Here is a 15,589-nt window from a genome sequence, read left to right as displayed (position 1 = left end):
CTGAGAGGCCGGCTGCTAAAAAAAAAACAAACACTTAATTTCAAATAAAGGATTCTGAGTTCTTTCAACCACAAAACATAATGATTCATCATGATTGAAGCTAAGAAAAAAAATCTTAATATGTATAAAAATGTCTAAACAGTCTTAGGCCTAAGTCTAAAACACATATATAACTTTAAAAGGTAAAAAACTATACAAAATGTAAAATTTTATAATCAATATATATGATATTTATATTTTACCATATTACCGTTTTTACTTTATTTTTGATTCAATAAATGTAGCCTTGTTGAGTATAAGAAACCGCTTTCAAAAAAAAAAAAAATCTTACTACAATAGTATGTTATGTGAACTTTATACACTATGTGGCTGTTGAATGCCTGAATCTGATTGGTTGACGAACGTTCTAAGGTGTGCAATTATTTTCAGGGAAACGCACGGCTAAAGTAGTTCCAGGCAGGTCTTGACCGCATTACGTCGCCAAATGTTTTCAGTTATTTCAAAGGTCCTTACAGCCTTTAACAGCAAAAGAACTAAATCCCTGAACGGTTACGTACCTGCACATGGGTTATGAAAGACTGGGGGTTGAGTGGTGGTTTCTTGTCTTGCTGGAGCTACAGTAAGCAGCCTGTCTTCTTCACCAACCCTGTTGTCTTCCTCCAGCTTCTCTGTCAGAAAGAGAGAGAAAAGAGTGAAATGTCACAGGGATGAGTCATTCTTTTTCATTTTACACCCTGTCAGATGGTTTTTGGTAGAGGAACTACCATAAAATAGTTTTTCCAACATTTAATCATGACCAGATGCGAAATACGGAAAGCGCTATTTGATTTGTGACGTTTGCAAACATATATCTTATGCTCAGAATTTCTTTCATTCCAAAAGTCAGCTGAAGAATGCTGGAGGGAAGTTATTTGTGGTCGTATCATTAGTTCAGTCCAGACATGAGATCATGAGTCAAGCTTCAAACTGCGGAGAAGCACAACACTATCTCTATCAACACTTCCATGTCACCAGAGACACAAAAACAATATTGACACATGATGACAATCCCATCATGCAGTGGGGTTGTTAGGGTTTGGCTGTATAACCAAGGAAACAGGACAAATAATTACAAACTACAGGAAATCAGGCAAAGCAAAGATAGTCCCATCACTGTGCTATCTAGTTAAAGGGATAATTCACCCAAAAATGAACTCTGTCATATGTTTTCATTTATATATGTTTTTATATTTTGTCATTTTGGAGCTAGACCGACCTAGTTTATTGATTTTATAATATTAAGAAAAACTGTACAGGAAATTGATATTGATGGAGATTGATCAAAATTCATGTTTTTAAAAACAAAAATCTCATAGAGTTATGAAATAACATGCAGTATTGTTTGCCTGTGCTTCAACGTGTTATGTTATATAAAGATTTAATATTATTCATGTTCTTTAGAGTTCAAAAATAATATACCAGGATGTCTAATTCACTGACTCATCATAAAAAACCTTCACTCGATTGCTATATGTGTAGGCACGCTCCTAAATGCAAAGTCACAGTACACAGTGTTATTTAAGGTCATTTTAAATCCAAATAAGTTCTAAGTAATGCGAACACACTGCAGACAGGATATTGAGAAGGTATTAAGATTAATTCCTCTATTTAATGCAGGGCTGATAGAGTGTGTTTTGAGTGCATAAAGATTAGACTTCATTATGCTAGGTTGTATACAGAAGTATATCTCTGCTCTGAAAGTCTAGGAATAACATAAACCCTCACTGGTTCTCAACAGCCTTTATGCATATCCAAATAGAATATTTGTTGAACTATACCTTGCCTAATCGAAAATGGTTCACACACAAAACTGAATCTACATACAGTGTAACACAAGCAAACAGGTTGTCCCTGAGTCATCAGAACTCAAGGAGGGGCTGATCTTACCTGGCACACATGTGCGGGCATCCGGCAGGAGTGTGTATCCAGGGTGGCAGGCGCACAGGTAGGAGTCGCGAGTGTTGATGCAGGTGTGATGGCAGAGAAGTGCAAATTTCTGGCACCTGTCATCATGCTCCAAATCCTCCAGTGAATTAGCCGCAGGATCCACATCCCCAACCGACAGCGCTTGCTTCGAAAACTGACTCTCTGATACTGAGGAAGGGAAGAGATGGTAAGATTAGTAAGATGTATTGCATGTGACTCTATTTACATTACTGACATCAATGCATATGCACTGTCACTAGGGATGCAACAATATCAGAATTCTGGTTGATAAGCCAGAATTCTATAGATAAGGCTGATAAGCCTATTGAAATGTTCATGTTATGGCCAATAAATGATAAACGGTTTAAAAATTAAAGAAACAAACTATAAATAAAATGTACAGTATGAAGCATTTAGGTAACACTTTACTTAAAGGTATTCATAAAGTACGTTATAATGCATAATATATATATTCATAAATAATAAAAATATTATCAAAAACACTACGTAGAGCTAAAACAATTTAATTCTGAGTAACAAATGTCATTAAAAAAAGTGATCAAACTGAACATGCTCAGTTCTAAGTTCTTAATTTAATATTTTAAGTTCTTAAAGTCCCCATGAAATCAAAATTGACCCTATTTACTTTGTTAGCGCATATTACTAGTCTTGTGGTGAACAATTAATCCGTGCAAGAAAATATTGAAAAAAAAAAATTTTTACCATGGTAATCTTTAATCAAAATCTGAAAATGCCCCTCCCCTCTGCATTGGAGGACCTTCTCTGATGACGTAGGTTTGAGGAATTGGTTTGGGCAACGCTTAACCACTCCCCTCAAACCGTTAGTCTGCTATGAGCAGAGATGGAGAGGAGGAGCGCTAGAGTAAAACCCTGCCCTCTGTTCAATATTCCGTTTCACTGGGAAATACGTCATAACACTGGAGAAAAGTCGTTTGCAACTTCCGGTTCACGGGGACTTTAAATATTTTAAAGATAGACTATGTAACTTTTTTTTATTCAAAAATTTACAATATAATGAGCGAGTATATCATGAATCCATTTTCCAAACCGTGTTTTTGTCTTATCCTGAATCACTATGGTACGTATATAAAATAAGTGTTTATAATGACAATCGCTGTGGAGTAGCCCAGTACATGCGTCACTACATAAACAGAGAGAAGTAGCTCTAGCTACAATGTTCTTCCACAAAACACGTGCAGTTCTGTTTATTAACCACTAGAGAGGTTACAGAGTGCACCTTTAAGTTGCTCATGCCAATTATTGATAGTCAACTTTTTCTACATGTATTTGTTCAATCAACCTTTAAAAAGCATCTGACAAAAAGGAAGCTTCATTATTTTAAGTGAATTACAATATCGGCAGTTTTCAACAAAGGTTTTGATTTAATGATATAACATAATAACATCTCAAACATTTCAAAATAATAAGTACTTTTACTTTTATTGGGATGCATACCATTTGGTGTAAACCTATAAAATTCCCATGTCATAAATGAACTGTTATTTTGAGAGACTCTCTGGCTTTGACTCACAGAAAGCGTTTGATTTGAAGGGCCCTTTGAAGCAAGTTATTTTTTAGCATTTCTGTCTGGAAAGACACTACAACAACATGTGCTATGATTGTTTTCCCTTCAAAGTGCCCTGAGTAGATAATATTAATGCAATCTGAAATGTCCTGATAGTCATAGGGGTCGACAGGGGTCCTCTCTATGATATTATTTCCTGTTTTATGGAGGGTTGTTTGTCACAAGATGGCTCCCACATCCACACTGACTTTCGCGAAAGTGATTAGGCAGAAGTTTTTATCTTTAACGTAAACATAATACATAAAGCAACACTCCAGTCAACATCTGTCATTTCACCACTGCCAGCTGTTCTTGCCATGCTCTCTGTGTCCTCCATCTGCCAATCACATCCTATCAATCCCAAATCCACAGTCAACGAATTCTACGGAGTTAATCAACAGGCTTTCCAACATCGCACACCAATTTGGCAAGGTGTTCGACTGACTTGGCAATTAGCGTCTGGCTAAACATTATAAACAGACTCGGCTTCACCTTACACAGCGCACTGGTGTAAAGTAAATATTTCTCACAGTCATTAACTGAATGTAAATGCAATGGAGGGAGAAGGAGATTAAACATTTCCGCTATAATTAATCACGTTACGGGTGTGAGGTGGCAGGGGGCCTGAGAAAGCATCCCTCATGGAAATAATTACCTCTCAACCGTTTTTGTATCGCTTAAACCTTTGAAGCAACCGAAAGGGATTACATAGTTAGCAATAGTCTCCTTAAAAAGAGAAAGAAAATGCATTTCTTTGGATACCTCTATGGAGGCAATTTAATTGGACCTATTTTAGCATTCCATCATCTGTATGTGCAACACGAAACGGAAATAAACCAGTAGCTACTGACACGGCTACAGCTAATCTCACCTTGCCTCAGGATATCAGGTTGGCTCTTAAGGGGAAGCAAGGCACTGGGCCAAAGGAATGTGCCATTTGAGACATAGCAAGAGGTAAAGTCTGGGTTTTAAGTCTCATTCAAAGGAATATTGACCTGGGTCTATTGACTAAGGTTTTGCTGATAACTGAGGGAGTGCTAGTTGGGTAATGGACATCTGCCATTACACTGATATGACACTATGGCTCTCAGGGTGATAGAATAAAAGCCAGGATGTGAGGTGTTGAACAACTTTATTTAGCTATAAGCCACATACAGGTTTAAGGCACTTAATTCATTTGAGGAAAATTTTCCTCTCACACACGCACTCACAATGTATTAGACACGGTTCATTGCTTATGTTTCTCTGATAAATTTGAAATCGATTTAAAAATTATTAAACATTTTAATGCAAATTCTTGGATTCTTGGAACTTGAAAGCTTTAGGTTATATTTTTAGATAAATATATATATTTTTTAATATTTTAGATAGCATTTAACAAAGATTTTTTTTTTTTTTTTACTACACAGTCAGACAATGTGTGGGTCTGGATTTGGATTTCCGCTGTATTTTCTCCAGTGAACATTATTCATGTCTTCCGAATACAAAAGGATTAAGTAAACATCCATTTTCCAAATTAAATTGATTTCACACAATGAAATCAGGTTGACAAAAGAATTATGTTGCATTACCTCATTTTAATAAATTCAATTTAAAAAGCAACAAAATCCATTTTTGGAGTGTACACAGTCTATTTCTAAACTAATATCAGGTCTTATCCCAGTGTAAACATATAGCATAATTCCAAAAAAGAGAACAATGTTTCCATGCAAATCCTGCCAAAATTAGTGAAATTAGTCAGCTGAAACATTTGAGACAGAGGGAAAGTTTGCTGGCACGGGCAGAGAGGCAACAGCCTGCTTTGCCATCTGCTTCTGATTCAGCCCAGCTTGCCAGCATCTTTGTGCGTTATTCTGAACGGTAACGTGACACCTGACCAATCAGCTCTGGGCATCTTTCTTTCCTCTGATCCATCAATGTCAACCTCTCGGCCAGAAGTGTGACGAACTTGAACGTGAAACTGAATGCCAAGACAAAGCCAGATTTCAGACGCTTCCAAATATGATCCAGGCTTTAAAAACAAACAAGCAAAATCAAGACTAAGGCACTGATGTTAATAAGAAGACATAAACTCAGAAGTCACTGGGATGAAGAGATAACTGGGGCATTGTGGTTAAAAAAAAACAATGCAACTCAAAACTGAGACATTCCAGGTCCTCGTGTGGTTTCCCATCATATGGTGTGTCTCCATCACAACCCTTTCTTGGCATGACAGCCCGTCTAGATCTGTTCGTCAAAATAAAATATGAACTCTCGCTCACCCCGGACCCAACCACTGGAAATCGGCCATACTACACTAGGTTACACATTGCAAAGCGTGAGTAAACTCTGCTGTAAAAACAAAACTCCAGGTTGTGTAAAAGAAAAAGAATTTCACCTCTCTTGGGAAGAGCAGTCGGTTGAGGTCTCAGTTTTTTCTTGATCGTGGGCGGAGCAGGACCTTCCTCGCCCTCCTCGCAGCACATGAGGAAGACGTGTCCACATGGGTAACTCAGATGCTCATGCACTTCACAGCCTTTACCTTCTTTTCGTAAACGCAGACCCAGTGCACAGCAGTTACAGCAGTCCTACATTAAATAGCAAGCAAGAGATGAATGATTTCTGAAGGATCATGTGACACTGCTGAAAATTCAGCTTTGCCATCACATGTAGAAAACATGTTTTAAAATATATTATTATTTACTGTATTTCTGATCGAATAAATTACCGACCCCAAACTTTTGAACAGAAGAGTAATTGGACCAAGGGAATTTCACTGTGGGCGGGGCTACCCAGCTTGAACCAGCAGAAACAGACACCAAACACATTTTTAAAAATGTCCTGCTGCTTGTTGTGTTCACAGCTTGTTAAGGCCATTTTTTTTTTGATTTTGTCATGTTGGGACTGATTAGGACGTGTTGTTATCGCCAGCCTTTCACATGACCAGACAGTATTCAGTAAATAATTTTGAATTGGCCAAAATAATGACGGAGATCATGCATCATTTGTATTTTTCTTTCATTATTTTATGAGTCTGTCTGATGCCACTAGTTAAGATCTTACCATTTGGGAATCTTCTCCGCAGAGCGGGCTGTTTCCCTCACAGGCATGTCCGGCCTTTGCAGCATTCATGCCAGCCTGACACCTGCTCTCTCTCAGAGCACCTGAACAGCACTGCTTCTGGACAACGCTTGAACAAAGCAGAAAAAAACATTTTAACGTAATTTAATACCCGTTTCTAAACCCAAGCCTGTCAACACCGTTCTCATCAGATTTACTTGTTGTTTAGAGCAGAGGTTTTCAAACTGGGGTTTAAGTTGTCCCAGAGGACAGCAAAAAGAGTGCTAGGGGGTCCATGGAAAGGTTTTCAGAAAAAAAAAAGAAGAGAAAAAGAAATGCACCACTGTTCAAAATTTGGGACCTGTTTTTTTTTTATTAATACTTTTTAAGACATTAAAAAAAAAAGAAAATCGTGAGCACCAAATCAGCATATTAGAATAATTTTTGAAGGACCATGTGACACCGAAGACTGGAGTAATGACGCTGAAAATTCACAATTTTTTATAATATTTTACAATCATATGTATGTTTTTATTGTATTTTCGATCAGATAAATGCAGCCTTGGTGAGCGTAAAAGGTGTTTTTCAAGAGCATAAAATCTTATAGACCCCAAACTTTTCAACAGTATATAATACTATTAAAATACAATATATAATAATAATAATAATATAATATATACTCTATATTATTATATTATATAACTAATCTCTTCTTTATTTTATTTTGACAGCCATAATTTTAAGTTTCTCTTCAGGTTTATTCATTTAATTGTGGGTAGAAAAATAATGCAGTGTCAACTTTAAAGAAACGTCATATAGTTCCAGAAAAAAAAAATTATAGTAAAAATTGTCAGTTTATACATGAAAATATATAGCTGTCTTTTACATTTAAGGAAAGGTGTTACATCCTCATAACATTTACAAGTCCATGGCACCCAAAAGGTCGAAAACCTCTGGATGCTTTGGAAACAACTGGTTGCAACTGACCAATCAGCAGCAGCTTTTTACATTTCATTTGCATCCAGAGAAAATTAGTATGGATTATTCTCACTCTGCTTCCTACTTGACTGATTCCTCAAGGAAGTTGTACTGAGCAGCATAACCAAGGATCTGAAACGTCATCCAGCTTACCCACACACAGAGCCAAGGTCTTCTGTTTTGACAGGCATACGGTTGCAGTGCTGGTTCTCCTCGGCCCATTTCTGCCCGGCCACACAACAGCTCTCCACCAATCCTGGAGGTGAAAGCGCCGAGAGGACAACCATCTCACAGATCAGTTTTATCTTACATAAACCAGACAAAAGAATAGAGAGTTTACAGTGAACGCTTTTCTGACATGAAAAGGGCAGACAGGCAGACAAGAAACTCAGCACTGATAGAGCCCCAGAGGCGAAGCCCAACTCGGATCCATAGAAGAAGCATAAAAGATGTAATCTGCAGCCTTTGTATAGAAGGAAACAGAGAGACTGACTCAAAGACTCAGACACAGTCATGGTATGTGCATCATCATAGGCGTCATTAGCACAAAATAACTCAGCCTTCAAATATTTGTCTTTAAAAAGCACCAATTTCGATAAGCCGTCTATTGAAGACGAATTTGAGGAGCATATCCGGCTGATCTTTTCAACAAATCGTGATACAAAGAAACAAGAGTAATGACTCATTTCAAACACTTGACATTTTGAATTACTCATCCCTCAGTGCGAATGAAGGCCTGAATTAAATTCAAATTGAACTAAATCAGTTTGTGGAAATGATGGATGAAAACCATAAAAATATAGTCAAAAATCATATGGCTTTTCTATTCAGACATGCTGTGAAACAGCAGTTAAATGAATTTTATATGATTAAATCCCATTACTTCAATGAGTGTAGAGAGTATAGAAATGTAAAGAGGACTTGATAACATTAAGTATAAGTCTGACAAGGGTAATTTCAATCAGACCATAAGAGGGTAATAATGAAGACTGCTTAGGTGTGAGTCTTACGGCCCTTTCATATACCAAACGCTAAAAGTCAGTGCAAATGTTTGGTGTGTGAACAATACTTTGAATTGAAAAAATGGATTCCCATGGAGTTATTCATTCTGGGAGCGAACATTTGCCTGCAAAAGAAGAAAATAGGCAAAACAGGGCTAGTATACACACTAGGAAGTCATTAAGGTTATTTTTGCTAATTTATAAATTGCAATAGGGAAAACGTTAAATATCTGTTTTGTAGCCAATACTTAAGGCAATGGTTCTCAACTGGCTCTGCTTCAGAACTTAGATTTTACATCGGACAAATGACCTGATCCAGTACTTATCTTAGAAAAGTAAACAGAATTATTATTATTATTAACTAAATTAAAATGAAATATTATTATTATTATTTATAATAATCATTATAATCAATACAAAATATATAGATGTCATTATATATTATACCATAAAATTATAAATATATATCTCTATATGTAATTTCATGTGGTTTTTATTATAAAAATCATAACAATAAAATCTTTATTATTGTCATCTTTCTGTGCTGTCTACGACCCAATCAGAACAGACCTGTGACCCTTTTTGAGGTTTTGACCATTTGAGATATATGCGTTTATACAGAAACTGACTTTGAACAATAAATCCACCCTGAAAAATACTCACTGTTAAAATTATGATAACTAGCCCGCATCTCCTCTATAACCAGACACATCCATGATCTGTGAATTTACTTGGAGAGGATCTGATTGTAAAATTGCTTAAGCAGTGACATGAGGCCCGGAGCGCTCTGGGATTCCTGGAATGCTTGACAGGGGTCACTAGCTGCTGTTCCAGGTGACTTTTTGAACTTTGTGATAAACTTCCATCTGTCCTAAATATCTCAGAAACAATAGGGCCTCTAAGCTATTTATAGCTAATCAGTGGACAGACATAGAAGTAAACAGAGTGGAACGTCTTATTGGCTTTCATGCAACAACTAAAACACACCAATTCAGTCAAATTTCGACTCTGTTCCTGCTGAACTCAAAGAAAAAAAGCTTGCAGAACTGGAACGCTTGTCATTCACAGTTCTTCACACCCCTTGAGTGTTCGTTTATTAAATATTTGAGCTAATTCGATTACCGTAGCTGCCAATAACCGCATAATACATTTTAATTTTATATTTCCAAAAAAAGTCTGCAGATTTTGCCTGGGATTTCACTTACATCGTGTGTTGTACATGTGAACAGCAGAAGTTCTGGGATTGATTAAACATCTCTAATACTCGTTGTTCTGATTAAGGCATAATCAACAAAAAAGTCACTATAAAAAATTGAACATGGTTTCCAAAGCCCAATGACAAGGGGGAAAAGGGATCTCTTCCATGGTGTTGATTTGTCTCAGAAAATCCATTGAACCAAAATCCCGCTCCTTTTAAACATCAAGCATGATTGGGAAGAGATTGATTATAGAAGTTGAGAGATATGACAAATCCCTCAAGTTCCACAAGCAAAACCAGGGAAAGGATGTGGAAGCACCATGTGTTCTTAGTTTTCTTTGTCTTGCGAGTGCAGTGAAGTTCAGTGCATTTAACTTTCATGTAGACAAAAAACATTGTGTGGCGCTGGAATCTTGTCATGCCGCACCTGGTTTATATACTACATTTTTTTATTAAAACGTTCTGTAATGCTTAAAAGAGTTTAAGGTTTGTCTATAAATATAATCTTCCAAATACAGCAGAGGGAAAACTCATTAGCAAAGTGTCTCCAGAGACGAAGAGTGACCGGTACTCTATTAAAGAACACAAAAACTGACCGCAAGACAAAACAACAGTCGCTTAGCAATCAGCTAAAAAAAACTTCTCTGCTTTCCTGTTTAACTTTCACAGCCATAAAACATGAGTGATGCCCCTTTTTTGAGCCTTGAATTGTATTGGGATTTGTTTATTTGTACAAGGGCATATGTTGTGTTCACGTTATTCAGTGCATGTCATTTTTATGATACCGTGAAAGCAGGAAAGCTCAAACGATGATTCATGCTTTGAGTTTCTCCTCATTTTGCTCAGGTGCAACAACTGTTACGACTATGCACTGTATCTCGTAATTAATGATGAAATCTGTAAATGTACTTTTTGATAAAAGCTCAGAAAATGAGTCTTTCATTAAGCCCAGACTTATTTCGCAATGAAGGCCTAAACAAAGCTAATGTTTAGGCTTTGACTTTTTTATTACATCCTTCTCAAGGATTTTCTTCTTACAAAGGCCTGTATATTAAGAGCCTGTTAAATGGCAGTATTGATCACATTGTTGTTGAGGTCTGTAAAACATCCCATAGATTCACACGAAGGGGTGGGCGCTAAAACGAAGGCTGTTGCCATTGCTCTGTTAGATCATCATTAGGTCATCTGTAAAGCAGATGGTTACAATACAAAGCGCTCTTCAAAACAGGTCCTCTCTGAGCTCGACAGATTTAGCCTTTTCTTTCACAGATGGTAACAGAACATCTGCAGGATCAAAACCAGGGAGATTTGTGAAAGCATGGACTGAATCAGTAAACAGCATGTCGGTAACAACTAACCAGAAAATACAGTAACATAAAGAAAAATGTCTGCTTCATCAGTTTTCTTGAAAGTAAATGAAAGGTATTGATTAGTATTCAACCAACATTTATGAAATAGAGCTGTTCGGTTTGTAAATCCAGAAGAAACATTTCAAATGTTGCCATTTTTAGAGCAATTTGGCTTGGAATAGCAGCTTTTTATATTTAGAAGTAAAACAAAGTATGTGGTTAACATGATTTAAAAGAGACTTTAATGTTTTGCTCTACATTTTGTTCACATTTGTTGAACAGCGGCTCTTCGAGTAATGTCAACCACACGCCGTATGTTACTCAAATTCAAAACTGCTGTTCTAAAAAAAAAATCCATTAAAGTTTCCCAAGAGAACTCATGGCAAATTAGCCTAGGTCGACCTACAAATTGACGTCAAGACTGAACAGCTCTGTTGGGTCACACAAATGCCATAATCAGCCGCAAACTGCAGATTCAGTCACTCTAATGATCTCATTTTTAATCTTCTTAAAAGCGTTCATGGCCCATTGGCGTTCATTGACATATCTGTGATGACGAACTTGAGTTCATAAGTTGAACTTAAATATGGTAAGTTAACCATACACCCCTTTAACTAGTCATAAAGTCACATTTTGAACTCAAAGTGGCAATTGCCTGATCTTTCTGGGCAACCACGTTGAAGAGCTCTTGACTTTGCGGTTATTTACTCCCAAAGCAGACAATGAGAGATCCATTGTTCATTCCCACAGAAAAACAGATGTTAAACAACCAAAATATTTATTATGTTTTGTTTTAAACTGTTTTATCGAACGGCACAAATCGAATCCTTCCTTCCCAGTTTGAATGAGGAAGTTCAATGTGAACGTCTATGTAAATTAGAAAGGACAAAATACGGAAGAAACATAAACATTGTGCATGCTTCATTATGATATATTCCATAAACAAACAAAGACTGTATCATCAGCAAGACGGTGTTTGAGAAAATGGACATTGTTCCTGTAGTTTGGACTTTAAACAAGATATTGTGGAACTAAACACTTCTAACTAGAACCAGATGCAATCTGCAGATGCTTTTAAGTGAAATTGGTGGAGGTTTTGTGGAATGAATTTAAAGAGGGTAAAATAAATTAAATGTATTTGCCAATATATTTAATAAACAAACCAATAGGAGATGCATATACAATCTGAGGACTTCCTTAAACTTCCTAAGCATGATGGCTATTCAAAATGATTTACTGCATACTCTTAGACTAATGGTAAATGTCACTTCACACAGGTGACACAATTTAAAATCGGAGCACTCTGCGTTGTTGCAACATCTCAGACAGTTTTAACAGTGACAAATACACTCAAACAATGGCATAGGGCCACTAACTTGCAAAGTACATCTACTTGACATAGACTACTTGACATGGAGGGGCGTTATATGCATTTGGGGCCCTGAAATGCAGCCAGAAATAAAAACCAATGCACTTCTAAATGTGCACCATCAAAGTCGCTTTTTAATAAACAATATCTACAAAGTCAGCGCTTAGAACAAGTGCCTGAAGCTTTTCAATTTTAAGTGAGCATACCGAGCGTGCTCCGCTTATGAATGAAAATCGATTTCTTCTAAATTAGTAGACTTATTTTCACATTACCCCTGTTGAGTGGTCTCCATTTTTTTTTTTTTTCATCAACTAATGGAAAAAGCGCTACACAAATATGTTTATGTGAAAAAAACAACAGTGACAAGGAATGGCTTGCCATGGAAATTAGACATGGACATAATGCAAAACCAAAACCCTGTCATTTTCTGGACATCCCTTTCTTCGCCATCATTATAATAATTAGGTGAACGCTTCATTCTTTATCTTACCTCTGAGTCACTCTCTAACTCTCTAATTCCTTGTTGGAATAATAATTCTCATCATGCTATCATATGAAAAGCAATATTCCCAATCTAAATTGCTCTCTAAGCAAAAAACAACAACAACAACAACAACATAAATATATATGGTAACACTTTACAATGAGTCTTCATTTGGTAACTTAAGTTAACTACATAGTTAATATGAACTAACAATAAACAATACTTCTGTAGCATTAATTAATCTTAGATAATGTTAATTTCTACATTTAATACATTATTAAAATCAAGAGTTGTTTGTTAACATTAGTTAATGCACTGTGAACTGTATGAACAAACAATGAACAATTGTATTTTAATTAACTAACATGAATATATTGCTCATAGTAAGTTAATGTAAAATGCATTAACTAATGTAAACAAATAAGACACATTTATTGTAAGTGTTACCACTAAAATAATTCAACCTAATTCATCAGTTATTAAATCAAGTACTTTTTATGCATTCAAAAGCATTATTTTCTTCAACTTATTACATGAGCATCATTAGACAGCCATTTGTTCATGTTAACTCCTATGTGTAAACTTATGATAAACAGGAATCAGCATTATTGCATTCAGCATCTCCTCCTCCTGTCATTATTCTGTAACTGACACAATACTCAAGACTTCCTTTGATAACTGTACGAAAAGCCTTCAGATGCATAATGCATTTCCCAGGACAATGAACTCCCAGGCTTTGTTGTTTCAACTCTACATAAAGTCTCTTTGTTTAATGAGTCTAATCTCTCGCAGTGACCTGCATCCCCATCCGGCTTTCCGTACTCCATCAAATTGTTTGTGTCTGGTAATCTATCACTTTCAGGAACACGTCAACACACTTTTGCATACAAAGGAACATCCAGGAAAGAAGCTGAGGCGTAGCCGGCATGTGCCAGTGAATTGTGCGTTTCTGCTAATATGAAGTAGCACAAAGAGGAATTAGTCTGGAGTCCTTCATTCCAGCACTTGCATTCCAGGTCAAGTAATTTCCTTTTCTGCTAACCGATGTCATTGCTAACACCACACGAAATGATTTAAAGAATGAGAAGAATTCAAGATATAAAACCCTAATACAGAACTGCTGATAATGTTGTGAGCTTTGCTGGTCCAAGTCTTACTGGTCAAAGTTAAAAAATCCCTGAAGGGTATAATAACATAGTATAAAAAAGTCATTACATATTTTTTTTATTTTTATTGTCAGGTAATAAAATAAAATATAATAAAATAATTATATAATAAAATAAATCAATTTTATATAATAATTATTTATATTCATAACTATTTTATAAATGTTATTATAACTTATATATGTAATTGTAATTTTTATTTAATAAAAAATATAATAGATATTATTTAAAATATAAATAAACTTTAATATGTAATATACATTTAAAAAATGTAAACACATACTAATAGAAAGTAGCAGCCAGAATTAGTTTCATAATAACAGCAGACAAACTCATCAACACCACTGGTATGACTCTGCAGATGGATTTACATTACTGTCATAATCAGAATCTTTAACCAATAATCTCTTCATTTCCTGGGAACGATTACTGTCTGCCACAGGGATGCACCCGTCACAGATGTAACAACCTATAAAATGATTGGATCTGGACAAATCACCAGCCTAAATAATTTCAGAACTATGAAACCTCCCCCCAAAAATCCGCACTACCATTGCAATGTGTCAGTAACTTTCGTGAAAAAAAAAAAAAAAATTAGTTCTCATAGACTATTGATTTATACGGTGACAGACAGACACAGCGCAAATATCCTCAAATTTAAACAAAGAAAAATGTAGCAGAAAAAAAGTTTTTCTCTGGTCTACACTCAAATAAAGTTGTTGTTTTTAGTGGAAAAAGACTTCAGATTCAATTAAAATGGTCTTTACAATAAGAAACAAATGGTTATTTTAGAAACTGTTGACTGAAAGGTTATTTGGGGAACCAAAAATGGTTCTTCTATGGCATCACTGTGAAACCCCTCTTTTGGAAATCCCCTTTTTGAGTGTAGTGTTGGATACTGTTCTGATTTTCTAGGGCACACTAGCTACTGTGTGACACACATTAAAGATAACAAGATGTTGTTTCTAATTGAGTCAACTTCTAGTTGAGTAAGGGGAGATCTAAAAACTAAAGTTAGCCAGACTCTTAGTTTTTTTAATGAGAGACTTGTATGAGCTACTCTTAACATGCTTATACTCCATCATTATTTTGAGATGTTGAGGCCATCATGTCAACCACTTTTGTCTAAACTCTTATAAACCCTTTGTTAGTTTGTTGTTTGTGGAAGATAAGTCCTTGCTAAGAGCGCCATTGTTCCACATTGTTGAGAGAGATCCCTATCTTAATTGCTCTTCAGAATACAATCAACTCCCTACGTTGAATTCTTACGGCATTTAAAGCAGCTGATGAGCGATTTTCCAAAACAGACCTTTCACTCACTAATACAGTACACTTAAAAACAATGCACTAAAAACAGAAAAGTTTTTCCTTTCCGCTTTTCGAGTACAGACGACAATATTGTTAAAATGATCCCCGTTCACACGGATCCGTGAAAACAACTAAAAACGATGTATT

At 35.9% G+C, this 15,589-nt stretch overlaps 1 protein-coding gene across 2 annotated transcripts in view; it reads right to left on the bottom strand.

Annotated features, from left to right (window-relative positions):
- fbln2 (fibulin 2) overlaps positions 1–15,589 on the bottom strand; it is a 49,089-nt gene that overhangs the window by 21,379 nt on the left and 12,121 nt on the right. For both annotated transcript variants that reach the window (XM_081358112.1, XM_081358111.1), the window contains exons 3-7: positions 7,721–7,823; positions 6,593–6,719; positions 5,928–6,117; positions 1,927–2,133; positions 558–668 (exon numbers count right to left, since the gene is read on the bottom strand). In XM_081358112.1, the coding sequence (XP_081214238.1) occupies positions 558–668; positions 1,927–2,133; positions 5,928–6,117; positions 6,593–6,719; positions 7,721–7,823 (738 nt within the window). The remainder of the gene's footprint in view (positions 1–557; positions 669–1,926; positions 2,134–5,927; positions 6,118–6,592; positions 6,720–7,720; positions 7,824–15,589) is intronic.

Source organism: Scardinius erythrophthalmus, assembly GCF_964197995.2.
Source record: "Scardinius erythrophthalmus genome assembly, chromosome: 25".
In the NCBI taxonomy this organism is placed as follows: Eukaryota; Metazoa; Chordata; class Actinopteri; order Cypriniformes; family Leuciscidae; genus Scardinius; species Scardinius erythrophthalmus.
The sequence above is the reverse complement of the archived record's forward strand: the minus strand, read 5'-3'. Positions and strand labels throughout refer to the sequence as shown.